Raw genomic sequence first — 15,995 nt, 5'->3', positions numbered from 1 at the left:
GCATCCTGCTGGGGACCAACTGGGCCGACTCACCACTCACACCAAGAGCCGGCCTGGAAACCTGACCATCATACCTCAGTAGGGTTCAGCCAGGTCCTGGGGTGGTGCGGGTCCTCTGCAGTCTTCAGTGTACACACAAGCATGCGGGTGACTGCCTCCTCCACCCGGGCTAAGTGGTCCTCTTCCTGAGGTAAAAAATTAAAAAAATGAAACCACATTTTCTTATTTGTCTCTGTGCCTAATGATGTAATTTATATGCTTTGCCCCATGAATGTCAACCTTGTCACAGAAGGTACCCCGTGCTGCTGGGAGCACCATAGTTCACGTGTGTTCATTATCACCTGCTATCTATGAGTGTAGTTCACTAAACTTAATAATAAAATTATATTTGAAGACATAGGCCTTGTATACAAATGACCTTAGATAATTTTTTCTAATCTTTTCCATTTCTTGATATGTCCAATTTTTTCAAGGAATTAATAAACACATGAAACAATGATCCTTATGGAGTTTGAAAAGCAAATCATGTGATGATAGAAGAATGGGTGGCTGGTTCTGTGGCAGTGGAAGAGGGTGGGGTAGTTGTCACAAAGGGGCCGGGATTAGATGCCTCAGCAAGAGGACAGAAGCATGGGCTGGTGGCCCATCTGAGGTCTGGCTGCTTTACAAGGAGACCTTGTTTCAGAAAACAAAACAAAACAAAACAAAACAAAGAAAAAGTAGCTAAACCTCTGAGCTCATCTTAAGATACAAGGTAGCATTACTGATAAATAGAATTAAAACCAAAAACTTCTATTTATTAAAAAACACAGCAAGAGAAAAAAATTCAAACTAGATACCTATAACACACACTCTAAAAAGAGATTACTAGAGAATACAGAAAGATTTTGCATACATTAATAAGACAATTTTTAAATGGGCAACAGAAACAAAGATAAACATTTTTTAAAAGAGCAATTATTTGACTAACAAATGCCTCAAGTCCTTAGGGACCAAACTTGTACTACTTGAGAGTCTGTTTACACTCATACCAATTCTCAGTAAAATTCTAGAAGAGATGACTGGAACAACAGTACATTAACAAGCTTTTAGAAAAGACTATGGTAAAACCTAACAAACTACTGAAGCCATGTGAATTCACATCTAAATAACATTCGAACAAACAGTATCCTACAGTGCGTTAAAAACATTATATCTCAATAAGGTTTGATCTATTTCAGAAAAAAGAATGAAGAAATCAATTGGTGTAATTTATTACACTATCATATTTTTACTGAAGAGAACTGTGGGGAGTAGAAGCAGCTGTGAATGAATGTGTGCTGTTAACACGGGCACAGCTGAGTCAAGGACCCAGGAGCCTCGACCCAGGGAGGAATGGCAGAGCCTTCCCTGGAGGGTGAGGCTCAGAAGGAGATGGCAGAGCCTTTCCTGGAGGGTGAGGCTCAGAGGGAGATGGCAGAGCTCTCTCTGGACCATGTGTGAATGTTGACATGTGTAGAAAATATCCACCATACTTTTCTCCCTCCCCCACCCCCCAAAATTACAGACTGAAGACTCTCCTATACGCAGATTACTTCTACTGAGATTAGCTAATTCTGTCTGCTTAATCCAGCTGTACACCACAAACCTTGCTTTCTGGTTTATCTGCTTGTAATGACCCCACCTTCTTGCCAGCTGTATGCAGTAACCCAGACTCGCTGCTCAACCCTATAAATTAAACATGCAGAGCTTCCAGTGTGCTGTGGTTACTCCAGAGAGAGCCCAGACCACCTGTAGTGGTTGGAATGAAAATAGCTCCCAAAGGCTCATAGGGAAGGGCACCATTAGGAGGTGTGGCCTTGGAGGTCAGGATGGGCTTTGAGGGTTCAGAAACTCAAGCCAAGCCCATTGCCACTCTCTCTTCCTGTTACCTTTGGGTCAGGATGCAGAATTCTCTCAGCTACCATGTCTGCTGAATGCTGCCATGGTCCCTGCCATGATAGTAATGGACTAAATTTCTGAAACTGTAAGCCAGCCCCAATTAAATGTTTCCTTTATAAGAGTTACCATGGTCGGGGCTGGAGAGATGGTTCAGAGGTTAAGAGCACTGACTGCTCTTCCAGAGGCCCTGAGTTCAATTCCCAGCAACCACATGGTGGTTCACAACCATCTGTCATGGGATCTGATGCCCTCTTCTGGTGTGTCTGAAAACAGTGATCATGTACTCATATACATAAAATAAATACATCTTTAAAAAAAAAAAAAGAGAGAGAGAGTTGCCATGGTCATACACCTCTTGACAGCAATAGAACACAGAGTAAGACAACACCCAACCCCAGCTTTCTAGGCGTGTGTCTGCATGTTTGTCATTCCCTCTTTCTCTCCCTGGAAGCTAAGTATAAACATATAATGATATTATATAATCATTCCCACTGATGCTTAAAAGGCACTCAATTCTACATTCATACAAAGATGAGAATCACCCTCCACTATTTGTTACTGAATCAGGTGTTCTAGTACTAGCCAATGTGATTAAATAAAACAATCACAGGCAAACAAATTGAAAAGAAGTAAAACTATCAAAAAAGAAAAAAAAAAAAGAAAAAAGAAAAAAACCCAACAAAACCTTTGAAAGAGGTAATGATAAATACCACAGATAAAATGTATAGACAATTCAGTCCCACTCCTGTCATTTTTAATTAAAGAGAAACCATTACACAGTTGAAAATCACTGTGCCTATAATTCCATCACTTAGGAATAAAGGAGGAGAATCACTTCAAGACCATGCTCAGGTCACTGTGACTTTGCAGCTAGACTGAGCTACATGAGACCATCTCAAAGCAAGCAAGGAAATAACTAAATCATTCATCAGAATTCCCTCTAAAGTCAGTAAGAAGACAAAGATGAGAATCACCCTCCACTATTTGTTACTGAATCAGGTGTTCTAGTACTAGCCAATGTGATTAAATAAAACAATCACAGGCAAACAAATTGAAAAGAAGTAAAACTATCAAAACTTGTGGAGAATTTGAGATACGTTTATAAACCCAATAACGTCAGAAAATATTAAAAAATAATTCAACCAAAACCAATAGCCACCATATATACCAACACTGCTCAGCCAAAAGACAGAATGGATGTAAGGGGAACAAAGATCTTACTATGGCAGCCAAGAAAAAAGAAATACTCAGATACAAGCTTTAATGGGAAGAAACACAAAGTCAGAGAGAGGAGACTTTACAGTATGCTTATAGGAAAGAAAACTGAATTTGGACAAGGAAGAATAATTCAACATCTAAAGTTCACATAAAATTTAATATGGGTTGAATAAAAGTATTAGAAGCTTTTCCTCTTCAAAGTAGATATATTGATTTACAAGATTATATATAAAAAATAGAAGCAAGAATAGCCAAGAAAACACTTTAATAAAAACACGCTGAGAAGTCAGTCTGGTTGGCTATTACCAACATGGTGGACTTGGTAAATAAAGCAGGAGTGGTCAGAAAGACACAGACCCACAGGTGACTCAGTAGACACTGCATCAGCAGAGGAAGAAGGGACTTTCTCACAATCCTACTAGGACTGGGAAAACCCCCTTGGGAAAAGATAAAATCCAATAGACTCACACTGTATGCTTCCCAAAACTCATGTTCCCAAAAAATGTGGACTAATGTATAATAATAATAATTCCTTTATGAATTCAGAAAGTGGAAAGTTTTGTAACTATTCTTAAAAAGCCAATCCGATCCAATTCCACAGCACAGCCTGTGCACAAAGCTGTGGGAGGAACAGTGCTCACATGCCACTGATGGAAATGCAAGACTGCATCATGGCAGTGTGAGACGCAGGACCTGGGGGTCAGGATCCTCCCCAATGTCACACATCAGTGAATATAGAACAGCACACACACAGGTCACCCCGACATCATTTATAATTATAAAATGCCAGAAGTAATCAAACATCTACCCACTGGGGGTCTACTGAATGACAGAGGAGCACACCCATAGTGTGCTATAGGTTACTGTTGCTAAGGGAAAAAAAATTTTTTTTTTGGTTTTATTATGTAGACAAATCAGGACATTACTCAATAACAAAGAATCAGAAATCAATGAGATTAAAAACAGGAGACCTATAGTAAGTTCTTAAAAGGGTCAAGCAACTGATAAGCCGTGGCCAGTGCAGATTTTTAAAAATAGGCATAAATGATTAATAACAGAAGTGAAAGAAAGACTGTCAGTGTAGACTCTATGACATTAAAAGGACAACAAAAAAATCCTATGAAAAGGTTTATGCCCATAATTGTGCCTCCCTCCCACCCCCACCATCCTACTACCCAGAGAAGGAACCAAATCTATTTATAAATGCCATTCTCCAGTAGGGAAACCATGGCTGTCTGCAGACATGATTAGCTTGCAAGCCTGGAGCACAGAAAAGTACAAAAGGATCCTAGGAGAGCTTCATGTACCAGGCAGCAATGATACACCTGACGGTTCATTTGGGCAGCATGAAGGAGTTTCACTAAGTGCACTGCTGAGCAGATTCAGAACTCTCTGGATATGCTGGAATGTTCAAGATAACCAACACAACAAACATGAAGCTGACTGGGAAGCCAGGCAGTACAGGATGGGGGGCAACCCAGCATGACAAAGACCATATGAAAAAAAATCTCAAAACTGTCAAGTTAGACAAGGTTTCTTTCTAGAAAAGGGGCTGCAGTGTTCCAAGCATCACTGTGAAGAAGAAATCTCCCCACCAAATAAATACACCCATGTGGGTCTTCAGTGTTATGTGGTGTGTATGCCCTGAGGGGTCGCTGACATCATACCTCTTCTCTTACTCATAGAGATTTCTCGTGTGTGTGTATGATGTATGTGTATGGATTATGCTGGCTGTCTTTACATGCTGTCTAATTTAAGCTTCACAACCACTTTCCTGAGCCGGGTTCGGTTTTGCAAGTGAGCTTACAAACTGAGCTTGCCTGGAGTGAACCATCTGCTGGGGGATGGGTATGGCAGCTGTGAGTCTTGCGGTGGACCCCATCGCACATTTGCTCCAGCTGCAGTTCCAAGCAGACATTCTAACTGTGAGGCTGCTGGTCTCCCAACATTCTTCCCACTGAGCCTTAAAGGCTTTGTGTCCCCTCTTCCCTAAGCCCTTAAGTACAGCTTCCTGTTTCAGTAATTCTCAGGACCGACCTACTCCAAAGCCCTTCCCATAACCAAAGGAAACACCTCAACCAAGGGGGCGGGATGCAGCTGCCAAAGAGAACAGACACTTGTCAGGCTGTGGATTAAGGAGGGCGAGATGCAAGCAGAGCCATAAGGGGGGAACAGGCTCAATCAGAGGTGCTGGTTAAAGACAGTGCACACGCAACTGAGGCTTCAGGTTAGAGACAGATTGAGCCGGATAGCTACCGCACTGTGAACAGCAAAGGGAGCCAGGATGAAGGTGTTATTGGGAAAAGGGTCCTGGTGAAATGAATGATAAAAATATAGTGTTGAACGATACCACTTTGGAACAATGCGTAAGTCAAGATTAGAAATAAGGATCCTGAACCAAGAAACAGATAATTCCATCTGGGATGGTGTGAGACACAACCAGCAATGTTAGCTATAGACGGCAGATCCTGCTAGGCCTAACACAACTCTCCTGATACCACTCGAGGAAATCATCAATGTCCAGGCCACTCTGTGTCCCTGTGAGGAGTGGTGGAGGGGCACAGTAGTACAACTGCCATCCCAGGATTCAGGAGCCAAGGAAGAAGGACTAAGCATTTGAGACCCTACGTTGAGATACTCCATCTCAAACAAAACACAACACAACCAACTCAAGCAAAATAAGAGAATGGTACATGTCTAAATTCCAGAGAGGACAGACTCACAGAACACAGAAACAAATTCATCCCGGCTGCTGGGATCCAATGTCACAGAGAACCCGTGATCCAATGTTTGGACAGGTTTTGCTTATCTTAGGCATGTGTTCTTTAAAGGAGGATGACAAAAACAACAACAACAACAACAACAACGACAACGACAACAACAACAACAACAGTACCAGCTCAATCCAGGAGTTTATACTGACGGTGACAGGATCAAGAGACTCCACGTAATGCCACCAGTGTCTGGGAACAAACAGAACCTGCAAACCAAACAAAAAATAGTTACCACAAAAACTGGACATTTCTCACTCTAGCTGAGACTGCTAAAGGGAGAGACAGGGATGAAGCCAAGGGAACAGAGCGAAAGAGGGAAGACCCCCTCCCCACCAGCTCCTCTCCTCCCTCAGCTGCTGAGGTCATGCGCTTACAGCTTTCCACTCCTCTTAATCCCATGACTTCTGCTCACATCTAACTTTTAATAAAGGCTTTGAAATTGCAGCTTTTCCCTTTTGCCACTGAACGGTCGCTGTGAACATTCTGATGGAAGGATACATGCAGCCACTTCACTTTATTTACTGGAAAACCTCCCGCGGTACAATAAGGACAGAGTGCTGGGGAAGGACTGGAGTAGTCAGAGCCCTCAGACCCTGTAGGTAGGAATGTAAAATGGCCTCTGTAGAGACACTACAGCAATCTCTCAGAAGGTCAGCCACACTCTCTGAACCACCCATCCTACTCCTAAACACTCAAGGGCCTTACAGCAAGTGAGCTGTAATGTGTACACACACTCCTAACATTGCACACAATCAGCTCAGGAGTAGATCGCTGTGGTACATCTACGTAATCAAGAACTGTTCAGCCTTGAAAACAGAAGTCAGAGACAAATTGTTTGGCTGCAGGTGTAATGCCCAGAACAGTAAAATCCACAGAGGTCCAACGTAAAGCAGTAGGTATTGGGGGCTGGAGGAAGAGGCATGCATGAAGGGAAGTGTCTGGTGGAAGATTGATGCAACATGGCCTGGTGGATCTGTGTCCATGTGTGGAGAGCAGGGTGAGAGCCAGCAAGGAGTGGGCAACGGAGGCAATCAGGATGAAGCTGATGGAGGGAATACAAACTTTTCAAATGCTAAGAAACTGGTACAGCAAGCCCCGCTGTTGTAATGAAAAATTTCCCCACAGGGCGAATATATGTGGAATACAGTCTCTTTAGAAGGGATTAAAATGTCTACCATTTTTGTTGAAAATCCTCCTCAGTTCACCTGCCTATGAGCACAGGATGCACTGCAGTCTGTGTCTATCTGTCTGGTGGAACAGGAATGAACTGTGACTATGTTCTAGCACCACACCCTGACATGTCTCTTAACCTGAGTAATAAGAATGACTTCACCTGCTTTGAATGTCCTCAATGCCTATTTTCTCCATGACCAGCAGGAGGAGCTGTGCTCCCTCTTTCTGTCTCTCAGGCCTGTGCATGGAGAAGTCCTCCAGCAGCAGGGCCGACTGAGAGGAGACTTCCCATCTGTACAAGGGAAGCACAGGCACCAGACTGTGGTGTCCACTGACAGGTCATCGATGTTTAAAACCCCATTACCTGTCCTGGACTCAGCGTGACCATATGTCTTCGAGCTTTCTGGAACTGAGGGAAATGCTTTAAATCAGGGTTGACAACATTGATTTTACTGAACACACTTGACTCTTCATAAGGAATTCTGGTTGGATATAGGAAAGGCGTATCTTCAGGAGGAAAGAGATACCATCTTTTCCTAATTGGAAAAAAAAAAAAAAACCCAACAACAACACGATACAAGTTAGCTTTCAACTTGAGATAGAACATTTAAGAAGGTAGCAGCCAAAGGTTTGGTTTTACTAAATTAAATTCGGTTCATACAGGAACGTGGCCTCTCACTCAAAGCTGATCCCTTGCAGATGTTTGATGGAAGGTAGCTCCCCATTGGTGGGTGTCTCACGCCCTCCTGAGGCTGCCCCTCCCTCTCCTTGCTGGGATAGGATCTCATTTGTAAGGTGTTTCTTTGCTTTTGTTTTTGTATCTTATAGCACAGCCTGCTTGTCACTGCCTTCACTCCTAATCCTGAAGGTAACCAGAATAATCTTTATTACACTTATCTTGTGTGTGGTGTGTTTGTTATGTGTATTTCTATACACCATGCAGACGCACGTGCATGTGTGGAGACGAGAGGGCGACGATGACATGCCTGTCTTCCTCATCATTCACTGTCTTGGTTTTTTTTTTTTTTGAGACAGGGTTTCTCTGTATAGCCCTGGCTGTCCTGGAACTCACTCTGTAGACCAGGCTGGCCTAGAACTCAGAAATCCACCTGCCTCTGCCTCCCAAGCTCTGGGATTAAAGGCGTGCGTCACCACTGCCGGGCTATCATTCACTGAATTAACTCCTCTTTTTTCCCCCTGGTGTTTGGAGACATGGCTTCATTATGTAACTTTATTGGCTCTCCTGAAACTTGCTATGGAGACCAGGCTGGTCTCAAACTCATAAAGATCCTCCTGCTTCTACCTCCAAGTGCTCAGATTAATGGCCTGTGTCACTCACCACAAAGGTGAGCCACCTTAGTTTCTGAGACAAGATCTCTTTCCCTGAATGCAGAGCTCTGATTGGACAGACATACTGACCAGCAAGTTCCTGGGACCCCATGTCTCTTCTGCCTTCTGCACCTGAGTTATAGAAGGGCACCACACCTGGCTTTTTCACACGTTGCTGTGTACTGAACTTAAGTGATCAGGTTCGTGCTGCAGGCCTCTTAGCACTGAGCCAGATTCCAGCACTGCAAATATCTGTGCTGGCTAATCAGGATATTACTATCCTGAATAAGCCCCAGAGCTTTCCCCAGCAGACGGCTTCTAGACTTGTCCCTGTCTGGAAGTTAAACACATTTATCTATCTACTAAGGATGAGAAATGAATAAATGATACTATATAACCTAAAAGTAATATAATTAAGGATCTTTTAAAAGGAGAAACTGTTTTATAAACTGGATTCTTCCCTTTTTTTTTTTTTTTTTTTTTTTTAAGGAATGGGGGTAATAAATCTTATTTCACAAAACTGTAAAATTCTATATTTTACAGTACTAGAAGGAAGAGTGCTGAGGCAAAGAGAGCAGAGAGTGAGGAAAGCTGAGGAGATAGTGAGGAGAGATGATGGGACCAGAGGAAAAGAACCCAAAAGCCCTCCCTCCCGAGTGTGAGCCCTGGTAGACAGCCACCAGTACCACCAGTCCTCTCTGCAAAGGGAAGCAATTCTCAAACTGCTAAGAGTGTACTAACGTCTTATTTCACTTTGGAACTGGAGGTTTCACAGAAACAGTGACGTCCTTGACTTTTCTGAAATTCTAGGGCAGCCTATTACAGCCACTGGGTCAGACCTGCTGAAGTTTAGATGCCTGAAGGCAGCCTCTCCAGGAAGGGCTCTGAAGAGGTCATCAATTTCATTTCATTTCCACAATGGCAGTAGAGAGAGGTCCACATCTCTTGGTATCCCTTGGACTCATGGGGACCCAGAACATCATCTCTTGATCACCCAGAACAACATCTCTTGACTTCTCCAAAGCAGTATTTTCCAGAGGAACAGCCATCACACCCAGATTATCCAACCTGCTTTGCTTGGCTTCACAGATTGAAATGTGCATGTCCTTCCAGAAGAGGACTGCATCACCATGCCATCCCCTGCTTCAAAGCCTCCCATGGTTCTGTACGTGGAAGGAATGAAGAATTGGGGTGTTTGGCTGGGAGTCAAGACCTTTGTGCTCCACCCAGCCTTCTCTGCCCACTCCTACTGTTCCCAGTGCACCATTTACACAGGGTCCTCTGCAGAGTTCACGATTTCTGGGGACCCTGTGTCCCTTCCATCTGGATGAGACACTCTGCTTGAAAGCCCATTGTGCAAAACTGCTCTTTTACAAACTGGTGAGGCACTGCCTCCCACCTTTCAGTTCCAATGCCCTGAAGCCTCCTCCAGGAGCAAACACTCTCCCTTCACCGCTGAAGGACATGTACCCTGGGAACTGCTCTCAGGACACAGTCCTGACCACCTCTACCTACTCTGACACATGGAAGTTGAAGAACACTTGAGATATTTACTAAAGCTATTTTATCACATCAGGGTGCCACAAAAATAGAAAATATGCGGTTACAGTAAAACTATGTATTTTTTTAATCAAAGGAAAAAACCTCTGGAATCTCTTTGGCTTGCTTCCTAATTCAGAGCACATGGAAGAAGCAACTCTAATGCTCTATCTTGTCACAATTCAGTTTCCAAACTCTCAACTCCAAAAGGGCCGAGAAGGATCACACTCGACTCACTGCTGACTCCTGGATACGACAGTGTACCTGAAAGGCTAGCCTTTAACTAGGACTTGAACCAACATGGAACTGCTATGACCTCTGCAGCTTCCCAGTGGCACGTGCCCCTCCCTCCACACACACACTATTTCTTCTGGATCCCTTCATGATCATTTTGTGTCTAGTGACACTGAGGACCTGCGTGTGGCCATTTCTGGTGTTTTCTATGAGTTGCTCTGCAAATGTCTCAAAGGGCTGAACACTCTGAAGCACGGTTCATTAGGTGGAATAAGGCTAACTGACACCTGAGTACATCCAAATTCTAGGTCATCAGGTGCTGTCCTTTCAATCTGCCACTAAGGCAGAAGTAAAAGCTCACCACTACATGATCCAGGCTTCCTGGCACCTGCCAACATCCAAAGGGCAGCAACGCAGTGAAGCCTCTATATTTCAATAAACTCCTCTGTTCTTCTGTATCTAAGAGGCGGAGGGAGGGAGTGAAATGTGAATGAACATCCCTAAGAGGAGAGATGCCTAGCAGCACCGGGGCCTCTGGGAGAACGCTGATCATGGCCGAGACACACCAAACGAAACAGAATGGTGGTGCAGAGAAGAGCCTTGGTCCTGGGGCTGCTGGGCACACGGGGGACCTACTATCTGACCCCACCGTTTTCCTTTTCTTGTTCGCTCTTGTGTGCTCACATACAGACAACTGGACACAGACGCACACAAGCACATTACCTTCCTTGTACCTGGAAGACTAAGTTGCAGCCATAGGAGTCCAGGTGACAGGGAGTGTGGGCTCCGAGGGAGCCGATCCACAGTGTGCTTTCCTGTCCGTTTCTTCCAGGAAACCCAAAGTCAGACCACACCACCTCCTGTTGGAAAAATGCACAGTTCATCAGGAGCTGACCTCCCTCCCACCCTCTGTGGTGGTACACATGTTCACGTGGTGGTACACATGTTCAGGTGACAGCTATATATATATATATATATATATATATATATATATATATATATATATATATATATATATATATATATTTTTAGCACTTATACTTTCTTACAGAAAATGCTGGAAATGGGAAGGGTTAGGTTTTTAGACAGCATGAAAAAACTTTTCAACCAATACTATCTGAGTAATCTCAGTTGCAGCAGTCGCTCAACAAGTGTTTACTGTTTATAATATCGAAGGAACTGTCTGGGGAAGCTTGCAACAAACCGATGAGTCAAGTGGGCTCACCAGGTGTGACTCTTACAGCTGTTAGAGACAGACAATAATCGGCAGGCAGAATTCTGCAGCTACCTGCGGTAAAAGTACTTACTGGAGGCAGCGGGAGTGTCATGGAAGCTCAACTCGGAGGCCACAGGCCTTTACTGACAGTATTTGCAGGCACAGGCATTTATTATTCTTTTGCACTTCGATGACCACATAAAAGAAGCCTTCTGTGGCAGCCCAGTCATTTAAAGGTATCGAAACTAGAGCCTCAGCTCATACCTATAAACCAGTCTCAAGCAGATGTGTCACAGAATGGCTTTTGAAACAGTGATTCATAGGTGATTGAGTCTGCTCTCTGCCCCAAGCCATGAAGCCATACGTGCAATAAGGAAAGCACACTGCTCCAGCCCAGTGCTCTCCCAGGCAAGGTTCTGAGGCAGGTCCTGCTCATACTCTTAAGCTAGAAGAGAAAAACAACTAGCAGCTCAAGCATGCCAATGCTGCTGTGGTTCTTAATCATTAGTTTTCTTCTTTGATTTTTTTTTTTTAAAGAATGAAAAATATTTTTATGTGCCGAGTACTCACATAAATACCAATACCTCAAAAAAAACCAAACCAACAAAAAAAACCCAAAAAAACCCACAAACCAACCAACCAAAAAACAAAACAAACAAAAAAAAAAAACCAAAAAACCAAAACACCAAAAAAACAACAACAAACCAAAACTCTTACTAACTGCAATCTAAATTCTACTTTTCAGGGGAACATTAACAGTTCTATTAAAAAAGAAATGATTTTAAAAAGACATTTAATGGATAGTTTTGAGGAAAACTAGAAAAAAAAAACATTTTATTTTAACTAATGAAACAGTAGGTTAGTCAGGGATGTCCAAGAAACATTATAAGCCATTGCTATTGTTCTTGGTTGGCCGCCCCTCCCCAGAAGCAGAAGGTAAATCCTTATTGCTGAAGACACCATACACTTGGAATCCAGGACCCAGAGGACCAGAGCTGGATATGACCTGAAAACCTCTTCCCCGTGGACTGGCTTTCATGGTACTAGTTGGTGCCACACAAACTTCCAAAGGAGGGAAACAGCCAATAGTTATACCCAGCTATGACACTTATGACCACAGCAACAACCAGCAATAACCCTCAGGGTGCAGTAGTGGTACACATACCTCAGCAGTAACCAATAACAGGATCTAACTGGATTGAAGTCCTGCTCAAGAGGAGGGGTATCATGCTTGGTACTAGAAACCTAGTCCAACTACCCTGAGCTAGTGAAGTCACAAATCTTGTAGAGGAACATATAACTAACACTTTACTAAATTGGTAGAATCCCTACCTACACTCTAAGTTTTTGTCCGCACAGCCATAAACAAGTGTAGTTCTTATTCCTCATCAAGGAAACTTATTTTTCTTGAAATAGTCAGAAACTGTTATAGAAAACCACACTGATCAAAATGAAGAGTTATGGAGCCCAGGCCCAACTGATACATCCACGACACAACTTATGCACCAAAGCTCAGGGAGTACTGCAGAAGAGGAAGGGATAAAATCGTAAGTGCCAGAGAAACAAGAAGTTTGCATCTCCCAAAAATGTCAATGAAGCCACACCCATCAAGACTCACTAACAGGACTGCCTAAACGTAAGCTGAACAAAGATGGTACCAAAGGACACGCTAACATGGGAGGTGGGAAGCTAAGGAGACCTTGATTCTGCATGAAGAACTGTGGGCAACTAAGGAGAACTAAGAGGGAGAGTATTCTTCCTCAGGGAAGAAAACGCCAAGTGTTTATCAACATCAGATGATCAGCCCTGAAAACATACATGTAACATTATACAGACCGAGCAGGCTGTGTTGTTGTTGTTGCTATTATTATTTGTACAAGACAAGGTTTTTCTGCGTAGCTCTGGCTGTTCTGGAACTCCACAAGCCTTTGCTTCCTGAATGCCGCTGGGATTAAGGAGTGTACCACCACCACCAAGCTAGAGCAGGTTGTATTTATATATTTAGAAACATATAAATACATACATATACATGTAACAATAAAAGAGGTTATGATTTTAAGAAGAGAAAGAACAGTATGTGGGCAGAGTTGGATAGAGAAAAGGGAAGGGGGAAATAATGTAATTATATTATAATATAAATTATTTTAAAAAAGGAATAAAGTTATTTAGGGAAATTTTTAGGTAGAATGCTTTCCTATGTTGAGGTGATGGGTTTTAAAAGAATGAGAAGTCAATTATGGCTTTAAAGTTTGGCCTAACCTCATAGATAAGGATTTTGAAAACCACCCAGATTTAAAGATGATGGAAGTAATAAGGTATTTTTAAAGGCTGTCTATCTAGGATAAGCAGGATGAAAGTGACAGAGTGTTTCCAGGGGAACACCTGGGAAGATGGCTCAATCAGTAACATGCTTGCTATGCAAGCATACGGACCTGAGTTCCATCCCCAGAACCACACACACACACAAGCTGGGACTGGTAACCCACTTGTAATCCCAATGTTGGGGAGGCAGAGACAGGCAGAAACCTGGGGCCCTTTGCCTGGCCAGCCTCATCTAACCAAGGAATTCTGGACCACGTGAGAGACTACGTCTTGAAACTTTTGGTTTCCAACTCCCTTCCACATGCTCACACACACACCTGCACACGAGTGTGCTCTTCTACACAAGTATTTCATGGTAAGACCAGTACAGCACATCTCCTGAACAGGAGAGCACTGCTCACTCAGTTCATAGAGGGCAGGACAAGTTAATACGTTGGCCAATGAAAACGACCTTGCTTTATAAAGGAGTAAGGTGGACACTTTGTATTCCTGTCTCTTGAAATGGTCCTGCTTTATGAGCCACTCCAAAATGAATAATCCTCCCAAAACAAATAATATATGATTTATACATACTGATGGTTTCATTTGGTAAGGACATATGTTAGTGTAGTGTCTTAAAGAAAGCCCTGAGGAGTCATGGGCAGGCCCAGTACCTTCCTAACACTGGTGAAGGTGAAGACATTGCTAAAACACTAAGTAAGTATTTGGAAATTGCCACCCCTCCCCCATCTATTTTTCTTTTCAAATTAATACCAGTTGAGGTAAAATTTAAATATGATGACATGTATCATTCTGGAGCACAGTTCTACATGTCTGACAAATGTAGACACAAATTTCTGCCAATAAGGATCAATCAGACCTTCATTACTCTCCAAAGTTGCCTCTTCCTCCTGGGCAGGCAATCCTCCTGCCTCTACCTTCATGCCAAGCTGATGATATCTGACAACTAAATTCTTCTAGATAAAAATTGCAACAATGAGGATCTACATTGAAAACGGGTGGTGGTATTAATATGCTTCTTAGGACTATCATCCGCCTTCACTTAGTCTGAGAACTGTGAGGAGTCTAGGGGGAGACATCTTCATCATGTATCTGGTAAGGAGCCCCCCAGACTCCAACAGATAATTCCAAACCCACAGATGATCCAGGCTAAACTTCGTAGGCCTCAGAAAAAACTCCTCCCAAAACAAAAACCATGAATGTGAGAAGGAACTTAAGGGGGTTTAACAGGGACATGAAGTAGATCAGAGAGGTTTGTGACGCAAGTGCACATGAAATTATAACACTTTTTAAAAAGGTTCTTCCACAGGAAGGTAAAGGCAGGCAGATCTCCTCCATAAGACAGAGAGAGCCTTTCTCAAAACAACAAAAGCAAGCAAGCAAACAAAACAAAACAAAACAAAACACCCTATAACCCTTCAACCCCAAATCCAAAACAGGATCTTTAGCACATTAAACAATAGTCTTGCAGGCAGGCGGTGGTGGCGCATGCCTTTAATCCCAGCACTTGGGAGGCAGAGGCAGGCGGATTTCTGAGTTCGAGGCCAGCCTGGTCTACAGAGTGAGTTCCAGGACAGCCAGGACTACACAGAGAAACCCTGTCTCGAAAAACCACCACCACCACCACCACCACCAAAAAGAATAATCTTTAAACTCTACAGTAAAAAATAAAAAAGTATGTCTGGGGCTTAGCCATTAAAGAACATAGGCTACTCTTCCAGAGGTCCTGAGTTCAATTCCCAGCAACCACATTGTGGCCCACAACCATCTGTAATGGGATCTGATGCCCTCTTTTGGCACTCAGGTGTACATACAGAGTTCACTATACACATGCACACACCCACACACTACTCACATATATAATAAATCTTTTAAAAAACTATGTCTGTCTCACTATTCTTGCTTGTGCACTGCACTCCTAACTCATTCCAAACATTTAGTGACAACATAACACATTACAAAGTGAACTGCATTCTGCATTCTGGTAGAAAACATTATACTTCTTGATCCCGAGTCTTGGTTTCTGAATAGGTTTCAAAGTACCGTCTTTTTATGGTTTCTACTGCTGTAGTAAAACACCATGACTAAAGAAAGAAGCCTGGGGAGGAGAGGATTTCTTTCACCTCACCCTTCCAGGAAACAGTCTAGCACCAAGGAAGTCAGGGCATGGAGGAATGCTGCTTACTGGCTTGCTCCTCGTGCTTGCTTGCTCAGCCTGTTTTTGTACACCCCATGATCACTATGGATGATCATGGATCAGCCTATGGATG

General features: G+C 43.1%; 1 protein-coding gene across 2 annotated transcripts in view; it reads right to left on the bottom strand.

The window, feature by feature from the left end:
* The window catches only part of Hspbap1 (HSPB1 associated protein 1), a 54,530-nt gene that overhangs the window by 1,574 nt on the left and 36,961 nt on the right, over positions 1–15,995 (bottom strand). For both annotated transcript variants that reach the window (XM_076942883.1, XM_034515838.2), the window contains exons 4-7: positions 10,911–11,047; positions 7,450–7,621; positions 6,035–6,118; positions 75–185 (exon numbers count right to left, since the gene is read on the bottom strand). In XM_076942883.1, coding sequence (XP_076798998.1) covers positions 75–185; positions 6,035–6,118; positions 7,450–7,621; positions 10,911–11,047 — 504 coding nt within the window. The remainder of the gene's footprint in view (positions 1–74; positions 186–6,034; positions 6,119–7,449; positions 7,622–10,910; positions 11,048–15,995) is intronic.

The sequence above is a fragment of the Arvicanthis niloticus genome, chromosome 12, assembly GCF_011762505.2.
Source record: "Arvicanthis niloticus isolate mArvNil1 chromosome 12, mArvNil1.pat.X, whole genome shotgun sequence".
NCBI lineage: Eukaryota > Metazoa > Chordata > Mammalia > Rodentia > Muridae > Arvicanthis > Arvicanthis niloticus.
The sequence above is the reverse complement of the archived record's forward strand: the minus strand, read 5'-3'. Positions and strand labels throughout refer to the sequence as shown.